Source organism: Bos indicus, chromosome 22 (genome assembly GCF_029378745.1).
Source record: "Bos indicus isolate NIAB-ARS_2022 breed Sahiwal x Tharparkar chromosome 22, NIAB-ARS_B.indTharparkar_mat_pri_1.0, whole genome shotgun sequence".
NCBI classification, from domain to species: Eukaryota; Metazoa; Chordata; class Mammalia; order Artiodactyla; family Bovidae; genus Bos; species Bos indicus.
This window is the reverse complement of record NC_091781.1, coordinates 54,362,573-54,378,019: the sequence shown is the minus strand read 5'-3', so window position 1 is coordinate 54,378,019 and position 15,447 is coordinate 54,362,573. Positions and strand designations below refer to the sequence as shown.

The 15,447-nt window shown below is 49.4% G+C and overlaps 1 protein-coding gene, 1 long non-coding RNA gene and 1 other non-coding gene across 17 annotated transcripts in view; 1 reads left to right on the top strand and 2 right to left on the bottom strand.

The window, feature by feature from the left end:
* The window catches only part of ATP2B2 (ATPase plasma membrane Ca2+ transporting 2), a 378,716-nt gene that overhangs the window by 327,742 nt on the left and 35,527 nt on the right, over positions 1-15,447 (top strand). For all 15 annotated transcript variants that reach the window (XM_070776843.1, XM_070776841.1, XM_070776840.1 and 12 more), the window contains 2 exons: positions 1,932-2,174; positions 14,619-14,860. In XM_070776843.1, coding sequence (XP_070632944.1) covers positions 1,932-2,174; positions 14,619-14,860 — 485 coding nt within the window. The remainder of the gene's footprint in view (positions 1-1,931; positions 2,175-14,618; positions 14,861-15,447) is intronic.
* TRNAK-UUU (transfer RNA lysine (anticodon UUU)) lies at positions 95-167 on the bottom strand. The gene has a single exon. It is a non-coding gene; the product is annotated as a tRNA-Lys (tRNA).
* On the bottom strand, positions 334-8,866 carry LOC139178657 (uncharacterized). Its single transcript, XR_011563070.1, has 4 exons — positions 8,724-8,866; positions 8,215-8,348; positions 1,472-1,534; positions 334-1,122 (listed from the first exon to the last, which is right to left on the bottom strand). It is a non-coding gene; the product is annotated as an uncharacterized lncRNA (long non-coding RNA).

The following is a 15,447-nucleotide window of genomic DNA, read 5'->3' as shown; positions in this document are numbered from 1 at the left end:
ATGTCTCTCAGGCAAGAATACAGAGGGGGTCTTCCTTATCTGGGGAGATGGATTCTTTACCACTGAGCCACCAGGGAATCCCCACAAAAGCAAGTGCCAGAACAAGGACTTGAACCCTGGACCCTCAGATTAAAAGTCTGATGCTCTACTGACTGAGCTATCCAGGGTCCACCGTCCAAAGAACAGTGGTGACACTTAGACCCTCACTGTGCAATAGAGACGTGACATATGGATGAGGTTAAACTTCCTAGCAGCTGCATGAAAAAGACAAAACAGAAAGAAACAGGTAGAAATCATTTTAATACTGTACATTATTGAACCTAATATGTCCAAGTTATTATCAAGCCTACATGTAATATTTAATAATACACAAATGATTGGTGAGATTTTTACATTTCTTTTCATAATCAGCCTTCAAACCTGGATGTGAAATTTACTCTTGTAGCACATTTCACGGGCTTCCCTGGTAGCTCAGATAGTAAAGAATCTGCCTACAATGCAGAGGACCAGGGTTTGATCCCTGGGTTCGGAAGATACCCTGGATAAGGAAATGGCAACCCACTCCAGTATTCTCACCTGGAAAATCCCCTGGACAGCGGAGCCTGGTAGTTTACAGTCTGTGGGGTCGCAAAGAGTCAGACACGACTTAGCAACTAAACAACAGCAGCAAATGATAAGAGAAGCTGCAGGAGCACTGAATTCTACCAATATTCATTTTTTAGGAACATGACCTGCTATTAAAATTATTCTAGGGACTTCCCTGGCAGCTCAGTGGTTAAGACTCTGTGCTTCCAATGCAGAGGCGAAGGTTCGAATCCTTGGTCAGGAAAATAAGATCCCACACGTCGCATAGCCAAAAACATTTTTTTAATTATTCTAATTGCACTCTTTTTTACCCTTGTTATAAACAGTTATAATGAGGAGCAAGAAAAATGGAATCAGATCCCTAGGCTCAGGCTAGAACATCTGACTCAGCCTTCAGCTAAATCCGCCTTTTCACATGTGTTCTTGCCAGTAGGGTCACTGTGTCAGGAGGACCTGCAGTTAAGAGTGGTGGTTCCTTAAGAATCACTTTATTTGCATTATTTGCTTGAGAACCTGGAAGAAGCTAGGAGTGTGATGCTGGGAGGAGAGAAAAGAAGGTGAATATAAGGCAATTAATAGTTGTAGAGTAGGATTTCATTTTTGTTCTAAATTTAAAGAGAAAAGATATTGTTATGTAAGATACTTCAGTGCTCGATGGTAGAATTATGACTGACTTGTTTTTTCATGCGTATCTATATTTAAAAGAAATTTGTGATTTTTATTATGCAAGTTATAGTATGTAGTCATTGTAGGAAAATGGAAGCTGTAGATTTTTCAAAGGAGGCAATAACAATCTCCTATAAATGTCTCTCTCAGAAACGATGACACTAATAATTTTGTTTTTTCCCCATAGTCTCCTATGTCTATTAACACATATATAACTTACACTTCTTCACTTCTCATGAAACCAAAGTGACCGTGAAAACCACGCACCAGTGAAAGATGGTACCTTTGGAAAAGAAAAAACCCATAATCAAATTAAGAACTTATTTATGTTAGGATGTAAAAGGAAAGTATCTGAAGTGCTCAAAGAGGACCCAGCCTTCATTTATCATCCTTTTCACTATCTTTTCCATAAAGAATACAGACTACATCCGTAATTCAAATTAATAAAGTCAACTAATCAGCTCTTTTAAATGGCTCAAGTAATGTAAAAGGAGAAAGAGAAAGTGCTGTACACAAAAAAGGAACCCAGATGCCAGACGCTCTTGAAACCCAGATCCTTTGCCCAGGAGTGAAGCAGAGGGGCAGTTGCGCCTCATTTACTGAGTGTTTACACGGTGCCCTCACTCCCAGCCCCCAGCTCCCTCTCCTCACTGTCCCGTCTCCCCTGCCCCCTCCTGCAGAAAATGATGAAAGACAACAACCTGGTCCGCCACCTGGACGCCTGCGAGACCATGGGCAACGCCACGGCCATCTGCTCGGACAAGACAGGCACCCTCACCACCAATCGCATGACGGTGGTGCAGGCCTACGTGGGCGACATCCACTACAAGGAGATCCCCGACCCCAGCTCCATCAATGCCAAGACCATGGAGCTGCTGGTCCATGCCATCGCCATCAACAGCGCCTACACCACCAAGATCCTGGTGAGTGGGGAGGCATCCAGGGGGTGATGCAGGAGCACCTGGCTGGCAGAGCAGAGCGATTCGTAATTTTAAATCCTGCTGATGTATTTTGGGTGGTCAGATAGTAAGCAGTTGTTTCTCTTTGACCCAGCTATGATGCTTGTGTGTGCGTGTGCTAAGTCACTTTAGTCGTGTCTGACTCTTTGCAACCCTATGGACTGTAGCGTGCCAGGCTCCTCTGTCCATGGGATTCTCCAGGCAAGAATACTGGAGTGGGTTGCCATGCCTTCCTCCAGGGGATCTTCCTGACCCAGGGATCAAATCCACTTCTCTTATGTCTCTGAAGTTGGCAGGCGAGTTCTTTGCCACTAACACCGCCTGAAGCCCCAAAAGTGAAAGTGTTAGTCACTCAGTGGTGTCTGACTCTTTGTGGCTCCAAGGACTGTTAACCCACCAGGCTCTTCAGTCCATGGGATTCTCCAGGCAAGAATACTGGAGGGGGTAGCCATTGCCTTCTTCAGGGGATCTTCCTGACCCAGGGATCAAACCCAGGTCTCCTGCATTACAAGAAGATTCATTACCATCTGAGCCACCCATGGGGGGTGGTGGCGGAGATGACTGTTAATTGTGTTTTTTAGATCCTATCATTTCCCTCTCTACAAAAAAAAAAAAAATCTTTTTATTAGTTAGTTTCTGCTATATAATGACTCCAAAACATAGTGGCTCAAAAGCAAGCTGTGTCTGTAGCTCACAGTTCTGTGAGGTGGGAGCTCAGGCCGGGCTCAGCTGGCGGACGCATTCCCTTGTGCATCCACCCTGGGTCACGTGCACGGCTCTGCTGATCTTGGCAGGACTGTAGGCTGATCTGGGATGACCTCAGCTGGCATGGCTCATCTCTGCCCTGTGTGGTCCCACCTCCTCCATCAGGCTCGGCTGGGCACTTCACGTCATTTTGCCGCGTACTATTGGCCAACACACGTCGAGAGCCCTGTCCAGATTCAAGGAGCAGGGAAATAGACCCCAGTGTCACATTGCAAAGGGCATGGATTCAGAGAGGGGACTCACTGTGGCCATTTACAGAGCCTACCACCAGCGACAGTGTAGTTATTAGTGATAGTAGGGGCATTACTAGTTTTAATAAGAAAAAAAAAAAACGCTCATATTCCTGTCTCAGCCACCTAGAGTCATCATGCTAGAATCCCTGTTTGGTTCAGAAGCACAGGTTGCTGTTTTGTAATTAACCAACATTTGAGTGAAGAGAAATACAGACCAGTCCATCCAGAGTTCTGTCGGCTCCCAGATGCAGGACATTCCTGCAGAGCGAGTGTCTGAGAGGACAGCTGAGCTTTTTTGCCTGCCCTGCCAATGTGCCCTGGCCCTGACCCCTCCTTCTGCCCCTGAGCCAGCCTGAACCTTCTGGATCAGACTGGGTTGCAGAGTGCCAGAGAGTGAGTCAGCGGCCGGCCGAGGGCCGAGGGCTGGGGGCGGAGGGGGTGGGGGTGCGTTTGCTGGAGGGAGGCAGATTCTGCCTCCAGACACTGGGGCTGCAAGAACTGTCCCGTCCACTGTGGCTGAGCAGCTGCCCCATCAGCCCAGAGCTGCAGGAGGGCTGGGGAAGCAGCCCTGACAGGAGGAGAAAGTAGGTCGGGAGAAAGCGTGCAGATGGGTGACAGAGAATGCTGGGGGCGGGGGAGGGGGGGGGATGCCAGAGATGACGGCGTTTTTGTCTCCTTCCACCCCTCCCCCCACCTCCCAGCCCAGATCTGGGAATCAAGGGAGGTGGGGCGAGGCTTTATTCTGTTCCTCAGGCCTTCCTAAAATAACCAAGATGCCGTTAATGATCTCGTCCTGTAGATGTTGCAGAGAAGGGAACAGGGCAATTCCCAGAGCAGGCTTCGGGTGGTGGGGGCGGCTGTGTGGGCAGAGCCCTGCAAAATGGGCTTGGATGAAGATGTATGTTATGCAATTACAGTTAAAAAAGGAGTTCTGGGATCTGCCAGGAGGGGCCACAGAACATCTCTGCAGCAAGAAGGCTCTATTAGGCAGTGTTTCACAGTGCCAGTGGCAGAGCCACAGTTCATTTCCAGATGTGGTTAACTAGATGGTATCCAGTGGCTTCAAGGACAGGGGTCCTCAAGTCCACCTAGGGGAAAGGGGTATTAACTGCCAAGACTGGAGAGAGCTCAGGGACCCGGGAACTGGGATTCTTGGTTTGTAAATAGACCAAGTCTCTGACCTCTCAAGCACCAGTGTCCCCTTCTGTGCCTTGAAACCTTGCGCCTCTCTTTCTGGGGCTTCCTTGAAAGAACCCTGGCTGTTCTCCTTTCTGTGAGCTAATAGCCAATCAGTGTGGAAGGGACAGCAGAGGCGCCTGGCATGACTGGATGGTGGTTAAAGCCCACACCCTGGAGCCAGACAGCCTGGGTTCAAATCCCTCACTAGCTGTGTAACTGTGAACAAGTTACTAAGCCTCTCTGTGCCTCAGTTTCCTAGGGGAAATGATAGGATTATTGTGAGGATGAAATGAGTTACTAAGTGGAAAGTGTTTAGCACATATTCAGCACTCAGAGTGATTAGCATTTTTTGTTGTTGTTAGCAGTAAAATCACCCATTTGTAGCCATGCAGAGGCTAATCAATAAATGAATAGACAGCAGAGACATCAAGGTTACAGAAGAAAGGGTTTTGCTCAAAGTTGGTGGCAAAGCCAACTTGCAGACACCCTAAAACCAGCTATTAAGTAGGGTGCCCAGATTAGGTTCTTGGTCCTTGAAACCAGTCATGCAGCATCTTTAGTACTGGTTGGTCTCAGGAAGGAAGGCCTGGAACTCAGAGAGTCAGATTCACAGCCAGGACTGTCAGCCATATGGAGAGAAGGGGCTCCCAGGACCTGCCCTTGTAGTCCTAGAGGAATTTTGAGAAGCATCATGGGCTTCTCGGTCCAAGTAGAAGTCCAGCCACCCTCCAGATCAGGCTGGGAAATCTAGATGTGGAATATCTTTACCACGCAAAAGGAGATGGACAGGAAAGGTGCACAGTGTCCCCACAATATCTACCAGGCTAGACTGGGAAATGAGCCTGGCCTGGGAAACAGATCCTGGCCAAGGTTGTGTTTCCCCCTGCAGGAGGGTGCCGATTCTTCTGTGTCTCATGTGGTCTGATTGCAGGCTGTGTGCTCTGGGACACAGCTGAGTTATCTCTGCTCCCTCCAGTGTAGGCTCTTGGGAAGTACTAGTTGGGCGGGTGACGTACGTGAATTGACTGGTGAATAAATATATGCACATGTAATCAGTGAGATGGGGACTAGGTAGGGAGAGGGATGGATGGACAGATGGAAGATGGATGGAAGGATGGCTGATAGATGAGTAAATGGATGAGCAGGCAGATGGATGAATGAGTGGGTGGTGAATGGACGAGTCTGAATTGATAAGAGGCTCAGGATAGGGCTACCTCCATGGTCTATTTTCCTATTTTTGTGGCAGCAAGAAGTAGGAGTTGGCCCTGGCCCCAGTCTAAGGCCAACACCCAGGCTCTCTTGGTACCTCCAGCATGCCGAGGAAATCTTTTCTGAAAGTGCCCTCAACTCTCTACTCTCCATTGATCCAGAGACTTCCAAAGTAACTAATGGCTGTTATTCTAAAAGATTAAAAAAAAAAAAAAAAAACTAGATGCATATTTGCAAGGGTAGTTTGTATAGGTGTAATCTGCATGGATTCACAGACCTTAGGGACCACCTGGTCCAGCCCCCTCACTTTACTCTGAGGCCCAGAAATGGGAAAGGACATGGGCCAAGTCACCCTGTGGGTTTGTGCCATTAGAATCCATGTCTCCTGACTCCCAATCCAGTAAGCAGTTTAGGAGCTTTGGCTCTGAAGTCCAACAGACCAAGGTTCAAACTTCAGCTCCAGCACTTACCACCCATGTGACCCTGAACCAGTTACCTAACCTCTCTAAGCTTTTGCTTTCCAATCTGTTAAATGAGTGTAGAGTTAATCATAATTGCTAGTATTCACTTAGCCAGACAGAATGCTGAGTGCTTAACCCATGTTGGCTTGTATGAAGACTCCATGAAATAGGCAATGTCACATCTCCAACTCGTAAATAAGGACAACGAAGCTGGGAGGAATTAAAGAGCGTGTCCAGAGAAGCTAAAGAACAGGGCCAGGTTTCAAACCCACGTCTGTCCAGTCCAGAGCCTGCACAGCTCACCACCACCACCGCTCCATGTCCAGCTCCTCTGGCTGTATACATGCCTTGAGGCAGTTCCCAGGGCTGCTGTAAGAAGTTCCAGGGCTGCTGTGAGATCAGATAAGAGGATGTATGTGTGGTTTCCAGTGTAGCGCCCGACATGTAGCAGCTACTCCATCCATGTCAGTTATTGCTCTTATTACCTCCTTTATTATTTCTGAGCCTTAGCCTCCATAGCCTGCTCTTCCGGCCACTGTCTAGCTTGACCCTCCACATCCCTTCCAGGTAATCAAGGCATATGACCATTTTCATCTTGCAGCTGAGACAACAGAGCTGCATAAACAGCAGGTGTCCTGACCCAGGTTGCTCTGGACACCAGGTGACAGAGTTGAGCCCAGAGAATTGTGGCGGAGTTGACCAGGCGGGTGAGGAGGCGTTCTGGGCAGGGCCACACAGCCTTTCCAAGGCCCAGAGACCTTTTAGAGATGAGACAGTCTGTGGCCTGGGCATTTCCCAGGGTCAGAGTGATGAGAGGTGAGGCTGAGAAGGCTCAGGCTGAGAAGGCTGAGGGCGAGTTGGGGCAGTAGCAGTTACGCCCTTCATGGCCTTTCTCCTCACAATGCTCAGAATCACCCAGGCACTGGGTGTGAGAGTGGAGGCTGCTGGGGGAGACCAGGAAATGGGACCAGGAGGTCCCTCTCAGGGGGCCAGCCTCAACCACATGCCCCATCCCTTCTGAGGACGCCGGAATTCTCTTCTTTCCACTCCTGTTTCTAATCACTGGCAACTAAACTTGCCCTCTGAGGCAAGCGACATGAATCATCTTTTAGTCAGATATGGCTTCCCTGCCTCAGAAATCCTGGCGCACCCTCAGATTGGCTTTGTCGCCTCTAACTCTCTGAGTGTTGAGACTTCTACTAGCTGCTTCTTCCTGTCGCCCTTCTGCTTCCCAGAGCCGCAGCTGAGCTCTCAGATGGAAATAGCTCCTTCCTCAGACTTTAGAAGTGTGCTTTCTTTTGGGAGAACGTTCTCCTTTTCCGCCCACGTTTATTCTGCGCTCTGAAACCACCCAAGCGGACTTTAATTTTTTTTTATTTTATGAGACCTCTTTTAAAGTAGGTTGACATTACAGTTAACATTTGAATTATTAAAATGAACATGGGCACTTGTGGAGTCAAACTGTTGGAAGTTTATGGCATATATTCTGGTAACATAAACTATTGAAAGAAGAACAAATCTCCTTGGAGTCCCTGAAGTGGTTTTCACTTCAGGGAAGGAGCAGGAAGGATTTTCCTGGCAGGATGGTTTTCCTGAATAAATAAGGCAAACTTCACCACGTAGAGACTTCCTAGGTGGCGCAGTGGTAGAGAATCTGCCTGCCAATGCAGGAGACCCAGGTTTGATCCCTGGTTCGGGATGATCCCCTGGAGAAGGGAATGGCTACCCACTCCAGTATTCTTGCCTGGAGAATCCCACAGACAGAGGAGCCTGGCGGGCTGTAGTGTATAGGGGTCACAAGAGCTGGACACGACTGAACATGCACTCACCTAGTTAGAAATTACAGGTGCTACCCCATTACCAAATTGAGGTGCCTCTATACCCCCAAGAGCCCCAGTAAAACCTAAAAGGCAGGAAGGATCTGCTTGATTGCATGTCTCATCAATCTTAGAGCTAGAGCTCCTGGGAGGAGGGTGAAGTGGGGCGCTAACTCTGGAAAGCAGAGAGTCAGCCCTTTAACTCAGATCTAGCTCCAAACCCAGGGTGCAACTGAATGTTCCAAGGAGCCTCAAACCCCCTGAGTCAAGCCAGTTCTGCAAGGGACTCTGGCCAGGACAGTGGTTCCAGAAGGCACAGAAGACCCTGGAAGTGACTTACCAGGGCATTCAGACGGGGAGGTGGGATTGCTCTTCGTCCTGGTCTGTGAAGTGACGGTGCCTTTGTGTTGAATTCAACAGCTGTTCTGGTTCTGTTCATTGGTTTTGTTTTTGTTCTTTTTGAAAACACTGTCCCTAGGAGAACAATTTAAAGCGAGTAACCCTGGATGGGGGAGTCTAATTTTTAACAGAACTGTTAATCCATGTATCCTATCTTCTCACTGTACATGTGCACACACACGTACCACACAGCACGTACACCATGCCCACACAGGTGCCTGCACACACACACACACACACCCTGCATGCACATATACTGCACTACACACAGTGCACACACAGGCGTGTGTACACACACGTACCACGTCCATGCATGCACACACACCCACACACACGCATACACAGTGCAGTGGCGAGCTCAAGAAGGCCCCCGGGGAGTCTGCTCTCACGGGTGTGTCTCCCCAGCGTGCTTCAGCCTGTCCAGCTGTCATCCAGGACACACACACTGACCTGGGCCTCTGTAGCCTTCGTGAAGGTCCTGGCTCTGCCCTCCTGCCCCTCAAGGCCTAGCTCCTGAGAAGCTCCTGGGGAGGCAGAGCCTCAGATAACAGTTCTGGAGACCAACATTCTGACGAAATCCCATCCCATCTGGCCTCCCCTTGGCAGCGCTCCACACCCACAAACACCAAATTATTCATTTATTCATTCAACACATATTCATTGGTTACCCACAGTGGGAAGCAGAGATAAGCAAGACAGCCCTCCCCACCGCCCCCACCATGGGCTCTAAACCAGTCACCCACCAGTAACCTCGTTAACCAACCATCTGAAATGCTAGGGAAGACAGGCAGGGCTGCTGGGAAAGCGTTCTGTGTGGACACAGAGCTGAGACCAGCAAGGGTCAAATCCTACTATCTCAGCCACTCACGAGCTGTGAGACCCGGTCTCTCCAGGCCTCCGCATGCACCTGGGAATAGTAACAGTCTGTCCCCTAGGAAGCCATGAGGATGTAACTGAAGATGCATGCTTAGCGAAGAGTTTAGCAAGGGGCAAGCGGAGTTGGCATCTGGCACACAGTCCTTGCTGCAGCTGCCGAGGCTCCTGGTGGTCCATTCAGGCCTTGGGGAGGCTCCACTGCCAGTGCCCATCCTCAAGGGGTGAGAAGAGTGGGCTCAACTGCCAGAGCCCATCAGAGAGTGAAAAGTCATTTTCTAATGTGCTTTCACAAGTGTCGTCCTGTGGCCATGGCTGAAGTTTACCGTGCTATGTCTGTTGGGTTTTGAGGGACAGAGAGGGGGTATTGAGGGTATTTTAATATTTCAGTAAAAGACATATAACTTAAAATTGATCACCGTAACCATTTTGGTGTACACATCAGTGTCATTAAGTCCAGTCACATTGTACAACCGTCCCCACCACCTGCATCCAGAACTTACCATCTTCCCCAACTGCAACTCTGTTCCCTTTACACTCTCCCCATCCCCCTCCCCCCGCCCCTACTTTCTGTCTGGATGAAGGTGACTGCTCTAGGGACCTCGAATAAGTGGAATCACACAGTATCTGTCCTTTTGTATCTGGCTTATTTCACTTAGCATAATGTCCTCAAGGTTCATCCACGCTGGAACATGTGTCAGCGTTTCCTTCGTTTTTAAGGCTGAATACCATTCCACTGTGTGTGTAGATCGCATCTTCCTTATCTACTCGCCTGTTGACGCACAGTTGGGTTGCTTCCATCTTTCTGGCTGCTGTGAACAGCGCTGCAGTGAACGTGGGTATACAAATGTCTTCTCGAGTCTCTGCTTTCAGTTCTTTTGGGTATATACCCAGAGGTAACATTGCTGGATTGTATGGTAATTCCGTGTTTAATTTTTGAGGGACCTCCCTGCTGGTTTCCACAGTAGCTGCGCCATTCTGCATTCCCGCCAAGGTTTCCAGTTTCTCCACATCCTTGCCGACACTTGTTTCCTATTTTATTTTGGATAACGGCGTCCTCATGGGGGTGAGGTGGTACCTGCTCGCTGTATGTTTTTAAATCTCATTTTTTCAGATGTTATTTATAACTTGCTGCTCTTCGGGTCATCATTCCTTGTGTCTGAGCTCCAGTCACTTCCAAGCATCCCAAAACAGGAGCATGAATTGCCCTATCAAAGTTATGCTTACCCAGCTCACCCAAAGTTAGCTGCACCCAGCACCCCCAAAGGGCTTAGTGCTCATACAGGGACATGTGCAGTAAACAGCACTGCATTGGGAATGAAAGGAACTGGAGGCAGCCCCAGGCCTTTGACCAGTCTTTGCAGGAGGTCTTTGACCAGTAGCAAATCACTTCCCCCCAGGCCTGCCTGCTTCCCCTCAAAACCAATGCCTTAACTCTCTTACAGACTTAGAGCCCTGGAGAGCAAAGGCTCTTGGGAAGTCTACAGTTATAACAAAACCTATGGGTTTGTTGAGATTTAAAAAAAAAAAAAAAAAAGCCTAAAGAAAAAAGGGGCGAGTCCCTACTTCTTAATAATACACGTAGGCGATTTCAGAGCTCAAGTTCACGGAAACAAATTGAATTATGGAGGAGCCAGCTCTGCCTTTTGCAGCCATGGATTGTTTGAAATCCTTTTAGGGGAAAATTAAAATATTTCATAGAGGGTAATAAAATGCCGTGTGTTTGCAGGCATAACTGCTCAGCTCTCTTGGGCAAATAAGTAATTAGCCATTTTTATTTCGGTCCTCTGTATCATCATCTTCTTTCATAAGCAGGGTGTGGGGGGAACCGTGTGGAAGACACATAAAACTCTGGAAATCACCAGAAGGTTAATTATAAAATTGTAAAAAAAAAAAAGTAAATAAATATGTAAATTTTCAAAGCACACATAACCACATGCTGCAGAGACTAAGAGGAGTGCTTAATGTCTCTTTTCCCAAACATCAGGAAGAGGGAGCTGTCAGATTCTTCTGCTTTCAAGTCACATCCACACAGTGTGGGAGTGGGGAGCCTTCCGAGGCCCACAGTGCTGGGACCTAGTCGGACGTGGCATGGAGCAGGGAGGGTATTCTCAAGCTGGACCCACGGCCCCCAGAACCCTCGGAGGAACCCGCAGCTCCGCCTTGTTCTGCCATCCTTCACTACGGCCCACGATGCAGCTGAAGGAGTGGGTTGATTTTTTTTTCTCAGCTGGAAATCATTTGCTCCAGCCTTTCCATGTGACACGTGGGGACCCTGAGGCTGACGACTTAGGGTCCACGGCTATATATGGCGAGGTCAGTGCCCGTGACCCGCCGTGTCTCAGGTCTGCTCCTGGGGCCTGAGCCCTGACTGTGGGGCAGAGGGGGCCGGCCAGGGACAGGTCCTGTTGCCATCCTTCCCCCCGCACTGCCAGCCCATCCATGCCAGCATCCTCTGGGGTCTGCCTTCCTCTTACCTGGCTGCTCGTATGAACACCACCAACAAGGCTGAGAGTGAGGGTTTGGAGGGCTCCTGTGCGAGGCTGGTCTGAGACCCGCAGAGACCCACCCGTGGGGTAGGAGAGGGACACAGCATGTTCACAGACAGTGTTCCTCTTCAGTGTCTCTCTGGGGTCTGCGTTTGTCCATGGTGGCTCTCACCGCTCCCAAAGCCACCTCCACCCGGGTTGCTGCACACTGATTTTATACAAGTGGTCTGCATGTGTGGTGGGTGGGGGCGGGGGGGGGCAGCTGTGGGAGGTGAGCCTGCCTGCCACGTGAACTTCCCACAGCCACCTGCTAAAGCTGCCGTCAGCGCTCACGTGGAGCACCTTGTGCTTACCTGGCCACCTGTGCCTCTCACCCCCCGCCCCCAGGGCTGGTCTGCATTGAGCCATCTTGCAAACAATGAGTAAATACCTACTGTGTGCCGGTCTCTGTGCTGGCCCTGACAACCTGGGCAGGGGATGGAAGAATACAGCTCCTACTCAGGGGGTGACAAAGTCATCAAAGACAAGGAGATACCTGTGCTGGTCCTTAAAGGGCGAGGGGAGTTTGCCTGGCAGGGAAAGGAGGCAGGAACTGCAGGGCTGAAGGGACAGGGTGGAGAAACAACAGCCTCTGTCCCGGCAGCCACGCGAGGAAGTGAGAGGCACTGGGGAGATGTGGGTGGTGGTTTCACTGAGGTTCAGGGCAGAGGCTGTGGTGTCCTTGCAGCCCAGTTAGAAAGGAGCAACCCCCCATTTCATCCGACCCGCCTCTTCCCCCGCTGTGTCTACACATCCGTTCTCGACGTCTGCGTCCCCATTCCTGCCCTGCAAATAACTTCATTGGTACCATTTTTCTAGATTCCACATACATGCGTTTATATACGATACTTGTTTTTCTTTTTCTGGCTTAACGTCACTCTACATGGTAGGCTCTAGATCCATCCACACATGTCCACTGCTATATGTAGAATAAATAGCTAGTGAGAAGCTGTTATGTAGCATGGGGAGCTCAACTCGGTGCTCCATGATGACCAAGAGGGGTGGGATGGGGGTGGGGGTGGGAGGAAATTTCAAGAGAGTGGGGATATATGTATGCGTATAGCTGATTCCATTCATGTATGGCAGAAACTAACACAACATTGTAAAACAATTATATTCCAAGTTTTAAAAAAGAACAAACTAGTGCCCTAAATGGGGATAACTCAAAAACTGAATATTTTTGAGAATGAAGCAAGTTACAGAAGAACGTGTACAGCCTCCTTACCTGACCTTTGCAACATGTAAAACAGCACTGCACATATATACCGTAAGTTAAACTACATGAAATTGCCGATGGTTGGCCCCTGTGACACAAAATTAGCTGTTGCGTTTGGTTCAACCTCAGCTGAAGTCACAAAGGATGTTACATTCAGAGCATAGAATACCACCCAGCCGTGAAAAGGATCACACTGTTGAGGCATGGAACAACTTGCCTGGACAGCAGGGGACTGTGCTGAGTGAAAAGAAGCCAACCTCTGAAGGTTACATACTGTACAGTTCCATCCATATAACTTGCACAACATGGCAGAATTACGGAGCTGGAGCACAGATTAGGCGTTGCCAGGTGGCAGGGAGGGGGAAGGGACAGAGATGACCGCAGTCATGAAAGGGCAGCATGGGAAGTGAGTCAGAAAATATGGATTCGTGCATATATGTGGAATCTGGAAAAATGGTATAGATGATCTTATTTGCAAAGCAGAAACAGAGACACAGACACAGAAAACAAATATATGGACACCAAGGGGCAGGGAGTGGGAAGAATTGGGAGACTGGGATTGATACATCTATGCTGTTGATCTATGCGCAAAATAGATACCTGGTGAGAACCTGTTGTATCGCACAGGGAGTCCCACTCAGGGCTCTGTGGTCACCTAACTGGGAAGGAAGTTCAAAAAAGAGGGAATGTATGTGTACGGAAGATCCCCTGGAGAAGGAAACGGCAGCCCACTCCAGTATTCTTGCCTGGGAAATCCCATGGACAGAGGAGCCTGGCGGGCTACGGTGCATGGCTTCACAAGGAGTCAGACAGGACTTAGCAACTAAACAACAAGAATCACACGTATACGTCTAGCTGATTCACTTTGCTGTCCAGCAGAAGCTAACACGGCATTGTTAAGCAACTAGACTCCAGTAAAAATTCATTATAATAAATTAGGAAAACAAACCATAGACAGTAAATTTTAAATTTTATTAAAATTTATATCCACATAGAAAAAGGCACTAAATTTTTTACAATGGTTATCTCCAGAAAAAAAAAAAAACAATGGCACAGGGGAGTGTTGTGGTGAACAGCTGTGCACCTTGATGATGGTTGTCACAGGAATCTACACATGATGCTGTTGTTCAGACCTAAACACACATAGAAGTGCTTTAGTACTGGTGAGATCTGAATCCCGCCGGGTCGGTTCTACCATCGTCAACACCTTGGTTGTGTTCTCGCGTGGTCCAGTTGCTCGGGAAGTGAGCACTTGGGGAAACAGGATGAAGGGCATAGGACACCTCTCTGTATTATTTCTTGTCGCCTGTGAATCTAGCATGAATCTCGAAACAAAAAGTTAAAACACAGAGGGCAAGGATGAATACCAAATTTAAGAGTTTCCTTGTGGGACAAGGAGTGGGTTATACAGATGCAGAGGGCTACACGGGGGACTCAACTTTATCTGTTAGGCTTGACTTCTTAAAAAAAAAGAAAACTCTGAAGCGAACAAGGCCTCAGGTTCTGCAGAGCTGGGTGGTCTGAGCACAATTTTTTTTTTTTATTCTGTCACCGATTTATGTTTGAAATCGTAAGTCTTGAAAAGCCGATCTTGGTTAATTCCCATCATCCGAGAGGTGGGATGCAGAGGCCCGAGTGCGGGAGTGCGTAGGAGCAGCCCCACCCAGCCCCGCCGCCCCGTAGTGCCCAGGTGGCCATCCCAGCGAGCCGCCCCGCCTCTCCCCGCAGCCCCCGGAGAAGGAGGGCGCCCTGCCCCGGCAGGTGGGCAACAAGACGGAGTGCGGCCTGCTGGGCTTCGTGCTGGACCTGAAGCAAGACTACGAGCCCGTGCGCGCTCAGATGCCCGAGGAGAAGCTGTACAAGGTCTACACCTTCAACTCCGTGCGCAAGTCCATGAGCACCGTCATCAAGCTGCCGGACGAGAGCTTCCGCATGTACAGCAAGGGCGCTTCGGAGATCGTGCTCAAGAAGTGAGTAAGGGAGCCGCGGTCTACGCAGGGGCCTGGCGCAGGCCGGGGGCGGTGCTGTGGGCGGGGCCGGGACGCCCAGGGCTTTTGCTGCTGCTGCTGCTGCTGCTGCTGCTGCTGCTGCTGCTGCTGCTGCTGCTAAGTCACTTCAGTCGTGTCCGACTCTGTGCGACCCCATAGACGGCAGCCCACCAGGCTCCCCCGTCCCTGGAATTCTCCAGGCAAGAACACTGGAGTGGGTTGCCATTTCCTTCTCCAAAGCATGAAAGTGAAAAGTGAAAGTGAAGTCGCTCAGTAGTGTCCGACTCTTAGTGACCCCATGGACTGCAGCCCATCAGACTCCTCCGTCCATGGGATTTCCCTGGCAAGAGTACTGGAGTGGGGTGCCATTGCCTTCTCCAGCTTTTGCTGCTATTTCCTCTTAAATGGAAAAGACACTGGTGCTTGGACAGAGGGAGGGCAGGAGGAGAAGGGGGCGACAGATGATGAGATGGTTGGATGGCATCATCGACTCAATGGACATGAGTTTGAGCAAACTCTGGGAGAGGGTGAGGGACAGGGAAGCCTGTGTGCTGCAGTCCATGGGGTCA